The sequence below is a fragment of the Oncorhynchus masou genome, chromosome 31 (assembly GCF_036934945.1).
Source record: "Oncorhynchus masou masou isolate Uvic2021 chromosome 31, UVic_Omas_1.1, whole genome shotgun sequence".
NCBI lineage: Eukaryota > Metazoa > Chordata > Actinopteri > Salmoniformes > Salmonidae > Oncorhynchus > Oncorhynchus masou.
In genome coordinates, this window is record NC_088242.1 from 32916993 (window position 1) to 32932358 (window position 15366).

The window sequence follows — 15366 nt, forward strand, 5'->3', positions numbered from 1 at the left end:
GATTTTACTATGAAATGCTTAATTACGAGCCCTTTCCCAACAATGCAGAGTTAAAAGGTAAGAAAATGTTAGAATGAAAATAGAAAATAGTAACAGAATAAATAACAATAACAAAGCTATGTATACTGAACAAAAATATAAACACCATTTATTTGATTTTACTGAGTTACATTTAATATGAGTAAATCAATTAATTAGGCCTTAATCTATGGGTTTCACATGACTGGGAATACAGATATGCATTCAAATTGCCATTGATAAAATGCAATTGTGTTCATTGTGCATAGCTTATGCCTAACCATACTGCCACCATGGGGCACTCTGTTCACAACGTTGACTTCGGCAAATGGCTCGCCCACACGACACCATACATGTACGTGGTCTGCTGTATTGTGAGGCCAGTATGACGTACTGCCAAATCCTCTAAAACGACGTTGGGGGTGGCTTATGGTAGATAAATTAGCATTAAATACTCTAGCAACAGCTCTGATAGATATTCATGCAGTCAGCATGCCAATTCCACACACCCTCAAAACTTGAGACATCTTTGGCATTGTTTAGTGTGACAATACTGCACATTTTAGAGTGGCCTTTTCTTGTCCCCAGCACAAGGTGCACATGTGCAATGATTGTGCTGTTTAATCAGCTTCTTGATATGCCACACCTGTCTGGTGGATGGATTATCTTGGCAAAGGAGAAATGCTCACTAACAGATATGTAAACAACATTTGTGAGAAATATGCTTTTTGTGTGTATGGAACATTACTGGGATCTTTTATTTCAGCTCATGAAACATGGGACCAACACTTTACATGTTGCTTTTTATATTTTTGTTCAGTGTACAAGGAGTACCGGTACTGAGTCAATGTGCAGGAGTATGAGGTAGTTGAGGTAATATGTACATGTAGGTAGGGGTAAGAGTGACTAGGCAATCAGGTTACATAATAAGCAGTAGCATCACCGTATGTGAAGAGTGTGAACATGTGTGTTTGGCGTCAATATGCATGTGTGTGTTTTGTGTTGTGAGCGTATGTCGTATGGGTGTGTTGGAGTGTCATTGTAAGAACAGTACCAGTCCAACGTTTGGACACACCTACTCATTCAAGGGTTTTTCTTTATTTGGACTTTTCTACATTGTAGAGTAATAGTGAAGACACTATGAAACTATGAAATAACACCTATTGAATCATGTAGTAACCAAAAAAGTGTTAAACAAATTCTTTGTTTAAAAAAATGTAGATTCCTCAAAGTAGCCACCCTTTGCCTCGATGACAGCTTTGCACACTCTTGGCATTCACTCAACCAGCTTCATTTGGTATTCACCTGGAATGCATTTAAATGAACAGGTGTGCCTTGTAGAATTATTTTCCTTCTTAATTTCCTTTGGTTTGAGCCAATCAGTTGTGTTGTGACAAGGTAGGGGTGGTATACAGAAGATAGCCCTATTTGATAAAAGACCAAGTCCATATTATGGCAAGAACAGCTTGAATAAACAAAGAGAAATGACAGTCCATCATTACATTAAGGTCAGTCACTCCGGAAAATGTCAAGAAATTTGAAAGTTTCTTCAAGTGCGGTCGCAAAAACCATCAAGCACTGTGATGAAACTGGCTCTCATGAGAACCGCTAAAGGAATGGAAGACCCATGTTACCTCTGCTGCAGGGGATAAGTTAATTAGAGTTAACAGCCTCAGAAATTACAGCCCAAAGAAATGCTTCAGAGTTCAAGTAACAGACACATCTCAACATCAACTGTTCAGAGGAGACTGTGTGAATCAGGTCTTCATGGTCGGATTGTATTTATATAGCCCTTTCTTGCGTCAGCTAATATATCAGTGCTGTACAGAAACCCAGCCTAAAACCCCAACCAGCAAGCAATGCAGGTGTAGAAGCACGGTAACTCATAAAAACTCCCTAGAAAGGCCAAAACCTAGGAAGAAACCTAGAGAGGAACCAGGCTATGAGGGGTGGCCAGTACTCTTCTGGCTGTGCCAGATGGAGATTATAACAGAACATGGCCATGATGTTCAAATGTTCATCAATGACCAGCATGGTCAAATAATAATAATCACAGTAGTTGTCGAGGGTGCAACAAGTCAGCACCTCAGGAGTAAATGTCAGTTGGCTTTTCATAGCCAATCATTGAGAGTATCTATACCGCTCCTGCTGTCTGTAGAGAGTTGAAAACAGCAGTCCTGGGACAGGTAGCACGTCCGGTGAACATGTCAGGGCTCCATAGCCACAGGCAGAACAGTTGAAAATGGAGCAGCAGCATGGCCAGGTGGAATAGGCAGAGCAAGGAGTCATCATGCCAGGTAGTCCTGAGGCATGGTCCAAGGGCTCAGGTCCTCCGAGAGAAAGAAAGAGAGAATTAGAGAGAGCATACTTAAATTCACACAGGACACCGGATAAGACAGGAGAAGTACTCCAGATATAACAGAATGACCCTAGCCCCCCGACACATAAACTACTGCAGCATAAATACTGGAGGCTGAGACAGGAGGGGTCAGGAGACACTGTGGCCCCATCCGATGATACCCCCAGACAGGGCCAAACAGGCAGGATATAACCCCACCCACTTTGCCAAAGCATACCACTAGAAGGATATCTTCAACCACCAACTTACTACCCTGAGACAAGGCTGAGTATAGCCCACAAATATCTCCCCCACGGCACAACCCAAGGGGGGGGCGCCAACCCAGACAGGAAGACCACATCATTGACTCAACCCACTCAGGTGACGCACTCCTCCTAGGGACGTCATGGAAGAGCACCAGTAAGCCCTTGACTCAGCCCCTGTAATAGGGTTAGAGGCAGAGAATCCCAGTGGAGCGAGGGGAACCGGCTAGGCAGAGACAGCAAGGGCGGTTCGTTGCTCCAGAGCCTTTCCGTTCACCTTCACACTCCTGGGTCAGACTACAATCAATCAAATGACCTACTGAAGAGATGAGTCTTCAGTAAAGACTTAAAGGTTGAGACCGAGTCTGCATCTCTCACATGGGTAGGCAGACCATTCCATAACAATTGAGCTCTATAGGAGAAAGCCCTGCCTCCAGCTGTTTGCTTAGAAATTCTAGGGACAATTAGGAGGCCTGCGTCTTGTGACCGTAGCATACGTGTAGGCATGTACGGCAGGACCAAATCGGAAAGATAGGTAGGAGCAAGCCCATGTAATGCTTTGTAGGTTAGCAGTAAAACTTTGAAATCAGCCATAGCCTTAACAGGAAGCTAGTGTAGTGAGGCTAGCACTGGAGTAATATGATCACATTTTTTGGTTCTAGTCAGGATTCTAGCAGCAGTATTTAACACTAACTGAAGTTTATTTAGTGCTTTATCCGGGTAGCCGGAAGGTAGAGCATTGCAGTAGTCTAACCTAGAAGTAACAAAAGCAAGGATACATTTTTCTGCATCATTTTTGGACAGAAAGTTTCTGATTTTTGCAATGTTACGTAGATGGAAAAAAGCTGTCCTTGAAACAGTCTTGATATGTTCGTCAAAAGAGCCATCAGGGTCCAGAGTAACGCTTAGGTCCTTCACAGTTTTATTTGAGACGACTGTACAACCATTAAGATTAATTGTCAGATTAATGAAAACAATAGTGGTCCTAAAACCGAACCTTGAGGAACTCCGACATTTACAGTTGATTTGTCAGAGGACAAACCATTCACAGAGACAAACTGATATCTTTCCGACAGATATGATCTAAACCAGGCCAGAACTTGTCCATGTAGACGAATTTGGGTTTCCAATCTCTCCAAAAGAATGTGGTGATCGATGGTATCAAAAGCAGCACTAAGGTCTAGGAGCCCGAGGACAGATGCAGAGCCTCGGTCTGACGGCATTAAAAGGTAATTTACCACCTTCACAAGTGCAGTCTCAGTGCTATGATGGGGTCTAAAACCAGACTGAAGCATTTCGTATACATTGTTTGTCTTCAGGAAGGCAGTGAGTTGCTGTGCAACACCTTTTTCTAAAACATTTGAGAGAAATGGAAGATTCGATATCGGTTGATAGTTTTAATATTTTCTGGTTCAAGGTTTGGCTTTTTCAAGAGAGGCTTTATTACTGCCACTTTTAGTAAGTTTTGTAAACATCCGGTGGATAAAGATCCGTTTATTATGTTCAACATAGGAGGGCCAAACACAGGAAGCAGCTCTTTCAGTAGTTTAGTTGGAATAGGGTCCAGTATGCAGCTTGAAGGTTTAGAGGCCATGATTATTTTCATCATTGTGTCAAGAGATATAGTACTAAAACACTAGTGTCTCCCTTGATCCTAGGTCCTGGCAGAGTTGTGCAGACTCAGTACAACTGAGCTTTGGAGGAATACGCAGATTTAAAGAGGAGTCCATAATTTGCTTTCTAATGATTATGATCTTTTACTCAAAGAAGTTCATGAATTTATTACTGCTGAAGTGAAAGCCATCCTCTCTTGGGGAATGCTGCTTTTTAGTTAGCTTTGCGACAGTGTCAAAAATACATTTTGGATTGTTCTTATTTTCTTCAATTAAGTTGGAAAAATAGGATGATCGAGCAGCAGTGAGGGCTCTTCGATACTGCACGGTACTGTCTTTCCAAGCTCGTCGGAAGACTTCTAGTTTGGTGTGGCGCCATTTCCGTTCCAATTTTCTGGAAGCTTGCTTCAGAGCTCGGGTATTTTCTGTATACCAGGGAGCTAGTTTCTTATTACAAATCTTTTTAGGGGTCCAACTTCATCTGGGTATTGCGCAAGGTTAAATTGAGTTCCTCGGTTAGGTGGTTAACTGATTTTTGTCATCTGACGCCCTTGGGTAGGCATAGGGAGTCTGGAAGGGCATCAAGGTATCTTTGTGTTGTCTTAGAATTTATAGCATGACTTTTGATGCTCCTTGGTTGGGGTCTGAGCAGATTATTTGTTGCGATTGCAAACGTAATAAAATCGTGGTCCGATATTCCAGGATTATGAGGAAAAACATTAAGATCCACAACATTTATTCCATGGGACAAAACTAGGTCCAGAGTATGACTGTGGCAGTGAGTAGGTCCAGAGACATGGTGGACAAAACCCAGTCGATGATGGCTCCGAAAGCCTTTTGGAGTGGGTCTGTGGACTTTTCCACGTGAATATTAAAGTCACCAAAAAATAGAATATTATCTGCTATGACTACAAGGTCTGATCGGAATTCAGGGAACTCAGTGAGGAACGCTGTGTATCGCCCAGGAGGCCTGTAAACAATAGTTATAAAAAGTGATTGAGGAGGCTGCATAGATTTCATGACGAGAAGCTCAAAAGATGAAAACGTCGTTTTTTTTGTAAATTGCCATGTGCAATCGTAAATGTTAGCAACACCTCTGCCTTTGCGGGATGCACGAGGGATATGGTCACTAGTGTAACCAGGAGGTGAGGCCTCATAAGTCAATTCATCAGGCTTAAACCATGTTTCAGTCAGGCCAATCACATCAAGATTATGATAAGTGATTATTTCATTGACTATAACTGCCTTTGAAGTGAGGGATCTAACATTAAGTAGCCCTATTTCGAGAAGTGAGGAATCACGATCTCTTTCAATAATGGCAAGAATGGAGGAGGAGATTGCTAAGGCGAACACTGCCGTGTTTAGTTTTGCCCAACCTAGGTTGAGACACAGACACGGTCTCAATGGGGATAGCTGAGCTGACTACACTGACTGTGCTAGTGGCAGACTCCACTAAGCTGGCAGGCTGGCTAACAACCTGCTGCCTGGCCTGCAACCCATTTCATTGTGGAGCTAGGGGAGTTAGAGCCCTGTCTATGTTCGTAGATAAGATGAGAGCACCCCTCCAGCTAGGATGGAGTCCATCACTCCTCAACAGGCCAGGCTTGGTCCTGTTTGTGGGTGAGTCCCAGAAAGAGGGCCAATTATCTACAAATTCTATATTTTGGGAGGGGGAGAAAACAGTTTCAACCAGTGATGGAATTGTGTGACTGCTGTAGAGCTCATCACTCCCCCTAACTGGGAGGGGGCCAGAGACAACTACTCGATGCCGACACATCTTTCTAGGTGATTTACACGCTGAAGCTATGTTGCGTTTGGTGTCCTCTGACTGTTTCATCCTAACATCGTTGGTGCCGACGTGGATAACAATATCTCCATATTCTCTACACTCTGCAGTTTTAGCTTTAGCCAGCACCATCTTCAGATTAGCCTTAATGTCGGTAAAAAGTAAAAACCGTAGAGTTGGTAGCAAAGTAAGGTTGGCAACAAAACGTACAGCAGCACATAAACAAGTCTGCAAGTTGTGACCGCAAAGAAACCACTACTAAAGGACACTTAGTGGGACTATCATTTGTTTTTCAACAGGACAATGACCCGAAACACCATGACCAAGAAGGAGAGTGATGGAGTTCTGCATCAGATGACCTGGCCTCCACAATTACCCAACCTCAACCCAATTGAAATGATTTGGGATGAGTTGGAAGCAGCCAACAAGTGCTCAGCGTATGTGGGAACTCCTTTAGGACTGTTGGAAAATAATTATTCATGAAGCTGGTTGAGAAAATGCCAAGAGTGTGCAAAGCTGTCATCAAGGCAAAGGGTGGCTACTTTGAAGTATCTCAAATATAAAATATATTTTTGATTTGTTTAACATTTTTTTGCTTTCTACATGATTCCATTTCATAGTTTTCTACATTCTACAATGTAGAAAATAGTAAAAAATAAAGAAAAAAACCCATGAATGAGTAGGTGTGTCCAAACGTTTGACTGGTTCTGTATCAGTGAGTGGGCTCCAACTGTCCATGAGCATTAGTGTGAGACGCATCACAGCAGGCTGGACCAGCCATGACAAGGCTAGCAAAGGAGAAAGAGATACGTGGGCCTGCCTGCCCTTCCCCTGACTTCCCTCTGGCCTAGCTGCATACTGGATGTAGGCTAGACATGGGTTTGATTGCCTTTCCAACTGCACAACAGTTGATGTCAGAAAAGGTGTGTGTGTGTGTGTGTGTGTGTGTGTGTGTGTGTGTGTGTGTGTGTGTGTGTGTGTGTGTGTGTGTGTGTGTGTGTGTGTGTGTGTGTGTGTGTGTGTGTGTGTGTGTGTGTGTGTGTGTGTGTGTGTGTGTGTGTGTGTGTGTGTGTGTGTGTGTGTGTGTGTGTGTGTGTGTGTGTAGCCTTGTGGTTAAGAGCGTTGGGCCAGTAACCGGAAGGTCACTGGTTTGAATCCACCGAGGTGAAAAATCTGCTGGTGCCCTTGAGGCACTTAACCCTAATTTCTCCTGTAACTCGCTCTGGATAAGAGCGTTTGCTAAATGGCTGAAATGTAAAAATGTTTATGTATACAGGTACTGTGTAATTAGCAGAGGCTGAACTGGCCAGTGCTTATCTGAATTAGAATGAATGTACATGGACTGCTGTACCTTCAGGCTTGGGCTTCATCAAAGCTTGGTACCAGGCAGGCACTTAGTCCTTATCTGGACTGCAGCAGCAAAGTGTGTGGGAAAGCAGGCATAGCATGTTTCAGACAAGGTCGTCAAGAGGTCGTCAAGAGCTCAAATGTAATTTTAGCTTGGCCGCCTCCCTGGTTTTTATAGACCAATAGTTTAAGACATATTTTCAGACGTTTTGTATCATTCAAATGGTCTCCTTTGATTTGAAAACATTTCAGTCAAGCAGATGTTGAGGTTTTTCTATAAGAATGTTTTCATTGTCAGAAAATAAGTTCTATGAGTGTGAAGCTTTGTTTTCCTGGGCACACTGCTCTCTACTCCTGCTTTTCTGAAAGATCGTAACAATAGCTCGTAAAAGAGCACTCGAGAAGAGTGAGATTAACAACACAAGGGAATGTTGCCTAGGGAAAACCTGCTCCCAGCAGGTATATTTATCACAGCTCTGTCAATCAACTCCTGGCTGCATTTCAAATGAACCACTTTTTTCTTTTATCTCATAAGGAACGCTTTTGGTTGAGAATATGCAAATCCAAGGCCGAGCGGAAGACCCAGGTAGAACCATCTCTCTCTCCCTCCGAGACAACTACAACCACTGGGTAATACTGGACCCGGTCAGACAGAGGCTCTACCTGAACAGCACCGGCAGGGCCCTCGACCGAGATGTAAGCATTCAAACACGCTATGACTATTCCTATGTTTTTGCTGTGGGGTTTGGGTTGCTCTAAAGAAGGAAAAAACAGTTCACCGCAAGTTAGCGACACATTTACATTCCCTTCAAATGCATCCTGAGGTAAAATAATCTCCACAGCATACTGTAGCCACGTTGTGTTTCTTTGCATTCTCCTATTAAACATGTACAGTGTGCAAGCAACAAACCTATCCATTCTTGAAAGAAAAGTCCTGCACATGCACTGAACTGTACACTTTGAACAGTGCACCGGATAGAAACGTTGGCTAAATGGTATATGTTCTGTACCGGTGTTAGCGTAGTTTATGATAATAGAAAAGCAAAGCAAACGTCTGATCTGAAGCATAACTTTCTTTACATGTTCTACACATCAATCCCAGTCATTTTGTTCTGTGTGAACCAGTTGAAGGGAGACAAATGACTCTCTGTCCCCTGCTGTCCTTGGTTCCTTCTGAAACTATGCTTTCCTTCCAACCCCTCTTAGCCCCCCTCCTACATCCATTCCATCGTGGTCCAGGTCCAGTGCACCAACGAGCTGGTCGGGAGCATCATTCGACACGAGGTGCGCATCGTTGTGAGGGATCGCAATGACAACGCGCCCCAGTTCCAGAAGCCTCGCTACTATGTCGCCATAAACGAGGTGAGACCCCCAGGACAACCTAGTTAAATCTTTTTTACAATCCAAGACGATGTGTCTGACTCTCGCTCCGAGTTCACAGGCCACCATTGAGCAGTATCTCATTTACTTAGTATTGAATATTTCAGTCCGTTCAACCTGAATAGGGCCATACAATTTGGTAAAGGCTGTAAAAATGTGAAATATTAGCCATTGCTCAGTGACTGTGGACTGGTAGGTACGGTAATAAATTCAAATCTAATTACATTTATTCCCATGGAGCTTTTTTGACTGTTAAAGAGACTAAGACTGTGGTCATTAAAATTACTGTAACTGTAGCTACTGTAGGATCTTCCCACATTTTATTCTGGAGACCTCCTGATTTTTTGTGTGGTTTAACATTGATGGCCCTCCAACCCCTGGGACTGCTTGGGTCTCTGGTTTAACAGTGGGACCTCCATGGTTCTCTGTGTGGTTTAACAGTGGGACCTCCATGGTTCTCTGTGTGGTTTAACAGTGGGACCTCCATGGGTCTCTATGTGGTTTAACAGTGGGACCTCCATGGGTCTCTGTGTGGTTTAACAGTGGGACCTCCATGGGTCTCTGTGTGGTTTAACAGTGGGACCTCCATGGGTCTCTATGTGGTTTAACAGTGGGACCTCCATGGGTCTATGTGGTTTAACAGTGGGACCTCCTTGGTTCTCTGTGTGGTTTAACAGTGGGACCTCCATGGGTCTATGTGGTTTAACAGTGGGACCTCCATGGTTCTCTGTGTGGTTTAACAGTGGGACCTCCATGGGTCTCTGTGTGGTTTAACAGTGGGACCTCCATGGCTCTCTGTGTGGTTTAACAGTGGGACCTCCATGGGTCTCTATGTGGTTTAACAGTGGGACCTCCATGGTTCTCTGTGTGGTTTAACAGTGGGACCTCCATGGGTCTCTATGTGGTTTAACAGTGGGACCTCCATGGGTCTCTATGTGGTTTAACAGTGGGACCTCCATGGTTCTCTGTGTGGTTTAACAATGGGACCTCCATGGGTCTCTGTGTGGTTTAACAGTGGGACCTCCATGGGTCTATGTGGTTTAACAGTACATTCTCCATGGGCTCTGGGCATAGAGGGCCACAGAGCAGCTGGTGTCTCACTGAGGTGTCCCACCAGGGGACAAATTAGCTACATGGTGATTTTGCAGCTTTTCCCTAATAGAAAAAGGGTCCCCTGAGTGTTTCTGTGTTAGATTGAGCTCATTAGCGAGCAGCCTTTTGGAGTAGCAGACAGAGAAGACAGCCCCTGCAGAGGCTTCTGTTCTCAAACTATTGGAAATGGTTTGCTTTCGTTATTCTGCTCTACAGATTTATTTTCACACAGTTTGAAATGTTGGTAAAACTTTACTTGGATAGTTCATCTGTAGATGCTCTACACACTATCAGCAACATTTTCAACTATCTACTAACCCTAGCTCTAGCTCTAGCTCTAACCCTCACCTTAACCCTCATCCTAACCCTAAACGTAACCCTGACCCTTATTCTAACCCTAAACGTAACCCTTACCCTGACCCTTATTCTAACCCTAAACGTAACCCTTACCCTGACCCTTATTCTAACCCTAAACATAACCCTTACCCTGACCCTTATTCTAACCCTAAACGTAAATCTTACCCTGACCCTTATTCTAACCCTAAACGTAACCCTTACCCTGACTCTTATTCTAACCCTAAACGTAACCCCTACCCTGACCCTTATTCTAACCCTAAACGTAACCCCTACCCTGACCCTTATTCTAACCCTAAACGTAACCCCTACCCTGACCCTTATTCGAACCGTAAACGTAACCCTTACCCTTACCCTGACCCTCATCCTAACACTAAATGTAACCCTTACCCTGACCCTCATCCTAACCCTAAACGTAACCCTTACCCTGACCCTCATCCAAACCCTAAACGTAACCCTTGCCCTGACCCTCATCCTAACCCTAACAGTAACCCAAATAGTTGCTTATCGACAGGTAGTTGACCTGTAGAGCAACTACAGATGGGAGAAACCGGACTATCCAAACAAAGTGCAACTGAAATGTTCGACTGACACGGAGATAGGGGGTCCAATAGAATGCAGAGTCTCCTGTCCATCAGTCAACTTTTGAAGCCCATGTAGTGGAGAGCTACAGGGCTGTCGAAGCAGAGAGCGATATAACAACAGCTAGAGGTATTCGCGGCTGAACGAAGTATGTTGTGGAGCTGAAGACATCTGCTAATGGGAGATCTTGACTGCACACGTGGACATACTTGGCGTGACCTTACTGTGTGTCATAGAGTATCTGGAGAGCCTTACTTGCATGCATTCCAACTTTCCTCTGAAGTTGCAAGCCCGGAGGATGGAGGAGTTAGTGAATGCCAATCATGCGTGCTAGCTGTATGCTCTTGTGAGACCTTGACCCTGTTTAAAAATTCCATTAACTACACCTTCACCCGAGACTGGCATCAAGAGTTATAGTCGAGGCTGAATCACTCACACGTGTTAATCAGGCACTTAGTCTTTAGACAGCTCTAGATGCACCTAAACCTTTCAACACCTTGTTATCTCATATGGGGAGAATCTTTTGGCCTCTCCTTGTGTATCCCAATAAATACACTACTAAGATGTGCTAAATGGTATATGTAACCCCTTGGTTATTAAATGCACTGTACACTTCTTTCTGCCACATTAATGCATTCGTTACGGCGGCCTTCATGCATAGTCTGTTACGCAATGTTTATCACTGAGGCGCTGATGTGCAGACTAAGGGACGTGGAGAAGTGATGTGCTCCCAGAGGCGTGTCTGTGACCGGTTGGCGCTGGGAGAGCCTTGCATCCCAATGAGGAATTGTGGTGCATGTCCTAAATAATGTTAGCTCCTAAATAATGCGTGCTTATGTATTTCTGCGGTTAACAAAATTGCAGAGTGGATGGGATGTATGGCTGTCCCTATCCTGTCGAAGACGACAGAGTAGATTTCAATTTTTGCAAATGGGAAACATGAAAATCGTGCCTCTACTTTTATTACAGCACCTCTTTAGAAATTACACTTGGGGTCCCTGCTGTGGGTTTCTATGTGGTTTTTCCTATTCAGCTCAGTGAAAACATTTTTTACAGTCGTGTTTCACTGAACTCTCTCCTCTCTTCCTCTTGTATCTGACTTCTTTTGTGTGTTCATGTTCCTGAAAAGTCAGATACAAGAGCAGCAGAGTAGCATTTCAGGAGCTAAAATACCCAGGTTTCCTTGGTGCTGCCAACAGGCACTAGACTATTACCTTCTCTTCTCACATCTGATAGCGGTCCACTGTGGGGCTCAGGTATGACAGCTGAAAGGAAGCATTCTGGTGCTGTGAATCACTCGCCCCTCTCAGAAGACCAAGAGCAAGGCTTTGTTGGTGACTGGCTGAGCTAGCCACCTCAGAATCCAACAGGGATTATGTTGTTGCGCAACCAGTCACTTCAAAACCTAACTAATCCTGTTTTCACAGCAATATGCTTGTCTGTAAACAAATCAACAGCATTATGTGACGCGGGAAAAATGGATACAGTTGCATATCGCAATGCTATTTTTGACGATATTATATAGCTACTTTTTTTGTTGATAGGTAGCGTAAGCTAGCGCTATTGTCGACTGTGCCTACACCAAAACTGCAGTATTTTTCATCCTATAGGTTGTTCTCCATCTTTAAAAAAAAATAGTGATCCAATATTGTTTTCGGCACTTTTGTTTCCATGACTGATCAAAACTGATTTTCTCATGCGCTCTCTTGTCCCTCTGCAGCAGATGTACACTATAGTGCGAAATATGTCAGGAATGTCAAATCGCAATAAAATTGCAGTATCAAATCACAAAACATATAGAATCGAGAGAATCTTAATAGTCGAATGGGCACCTAAGTCTCGTGATAAAATAGTATAGTAAGGTCCCTGGCAATTCCCAGTCCTAATATTGGTTTAGCCCTTACTGTCTGTTTCACTCAGAATGGCTGGATCGTTAGTGTTTTGATGAAGGTTGTTGTCGACCGAATGCTTAGCAACGGGAAAACTGACACATCTGAATCAAGTGTGTGGAGACTTCCTTTTTATAGTTTGGATCGTTAGTATTGTCATAACGATGTAATAATGTCTCACAGTTGACCCCAGTTGGCACCACCATCTTCTCCGGCTTCACTGGGAATAATGGAGCTCTGGACATTGATGACGGCCCAAATGGACAGATCGAATACATCATCCAGTACAACCCAACTGACCCGGTATGTTACATCTCAATACTTACTGACTGACCCATCCAATCTGATTCTCTTTAAACCCACGACTGATGGCAATCGCACTGCACAGCCTCAAAAGATTGCTAGAGATATTAGATTATGACCGTATTACTCATATCACTAGGTAGGGGTCACAAAGCCACAAATGTCCTGTTGAGGCAATCTCTACACCGGAGATCTCTGCACTCGCTCTGGCAGACAATGAATGAGGCAAGGGGGAGCTTTTCTGAGTGGAGTGCACTCTTAACCCAGGGTAGTGTATCTCTTTGTGTCACAGATGGCCAACAGGACGTTTGACATCCCTCTCACCCTTTCTGGCTCGATGGTCCTGAGGGAGAGGCTCAACTACGAGGAGATCACCCGCTACCTGGTCATCATCCAGGCTAATGTAAGTCTGTCTGTCTGCATGGCTATCTAGTCATCAAAGTCTGTGGTCATGTCTGGAATGGTACCCTATTCCCTGTATAGTACACTACTTTTAACCAGGGCCTGTCTGTCTAGGGTAAGCGATGGACAAACCAAACACTGGAGCATACTGTATTGTACATGGGTACAGTACTGTACAATGTGTTTTTTTTAAATAGGATAGGCTGTAGCACTAAGAAAAACTTGAAGTGAAACTTTATACCACTTTGTAAATGCAAAATCATATTTTTGTGTGTGGAAGTTAAATGATTGTTGGATGTTCTTTTGAAAAGAAGGACATACTAGATGTCCAAGGCAAGAATGGTAAAGAGAGTACAGAATAATCCATTCAATTATTCCTCAGTCAAGGTATGACTCTAGAATGGAACATTCACCAAAGGTGTCATTCATTACCAGAATTGTACCAAAATGTTTTGGAATGTCTTTTGATACTGGAACATTTGAATGAACAGATACTTGAACTGACGTGGTGTGTATTTTCAATGCAAGTGCTTTTCCAGGCTGAAATGAATGCAATGCAGAATGTTTTTGAAAACTTTAATCTTTTGGAAAATACAGACAGGATGTTGCACTTAAGATGGAATCGCGGTGTTCCACCAATTAGGTGCCTTTTTAGGTGAGTGGCGAGGCCTACGCATTTTTTTTTAGATACTCCTACCCGAGGTAGAACAAAACACAAGCATGTTTTTTTTTCTCCTCTCTAATGTATCCCATTTATGAAATGGATGGTTGTGTAAAAAATGTTTTACTGCCAAAGTGGTTCAATTTGATAGATATTGTGACACACCCCCTAAACTCGAAAAGTGCAGAATAATGTCTGGCTAGAGGGTGGATGGGTTGCATAATCTCATGTAACCTAATATTGCAAGCACTGACATTTGCTCAAATGTGGAATGCAAGTAGTCCGTTTGTCTACACTACACACACAAACTGACAGCATAAGGGGATCGTAATGGATCTTGGGAATATAGACCTGTAAACACAGAGTTTTGGCGGAAGTTGCCAATTATGAATATTTCTGATGAATGTAAGCTTTACTTTTTGGTAGCTGGTTAATAATAGACAACTTTACAAGTCAAATGGTCTCTCACTCAGTGCTATATGGTCCTGCCTGACAAAAATACATAAACACTAAGGACAGAGGGCTCCTTAAGGGTGAAGGTTCTATGTGGAAACCACAGGAGGTTGGTGGCACCTTAATTGGGAAGGATGGGCTCATGGTAATGGCCGGAACGGGGGAAATGGAATGGCATCAATCACATGGGAACCATGTGTTTGATGTATTTGATACCTCATGTGCTTGATGCCATTCCATTTGCCCTGTTCCGGCCAATTATTATGAGCCAGTCTCCCGTCAGCAACCTCCACTGGTGGAAACATAATGACTCAAAGAACCAAATGATGAAAGACTGTGTCGGTGTAAATACATTTTTATTATGAATCCAATATGACCAACATAATTAAGCTCAAACACCTTTGCCTGCATATATATTGCCCTGGTTTATTTTGTATTGTGTTAGTCTGTCTTGAACACGGGAGCTGCTGGGCCTCTGACTAAAACATTCTAACAGTGTAATTAATACATTTCATTCATTCTATCGCAAAATAATTGTTTGGTTGTGTTTATGAAGGCCTTGGGTAACATTAGAATACTTTAAAAAATATATATATTTTAAATAACACAATAGCATTTACATTAGTTTGTTACTGTACAAACATGTTTTGTTTAATAAACACACGAGAATTCAAGTGTTCAATCCATTTTATTTGTGGAGTGCTTTTGTTACAACTATGAGACGGAAACCATATGTGTTGGAAGACGGTAAACAGCTTCTTTTTCTAAAAACAAAATACAAATAAAATACTTCATCCACCGGTCAAATGATGGAAACAGCAGTCGGCTAAACATTTTATAATGGCCTTGGTAAATAGTGAATCTCAGCACAACAACAAGTATGGC

The 15366-nt window shown here is 43.1% G+C and overlaps 1 protein-coding gene across 1 annotated transcript in view; it reads left to right on the forward strand.

The window, feature by feature from the left end:
- LOC135523828 (protocadherin-15-like) overlaps positions 1–15366 on the forward strand; it is a 201934-nt gene that overhangs the window by 40769 nt on the left and 145799 nt on the right. Inside the window, exons 5-8 of the mRNA XM_064950765.1 lie at positions 7901–8061; positions 8572–8727; positions 12846–12965; positions 13258–13368. Of these exons, the coding sequence (XP_064806837.1) occupies positions 7901–8061; positions 8572–8727; positions 12846–12965; positions 13258–13368 (548 nt within the window). The remainder of the gene's footprint in view (positions 1–7900; positions 8062–8571; positions 8728–12845; positions 12966–13257; positions 13369–15366) is intronic.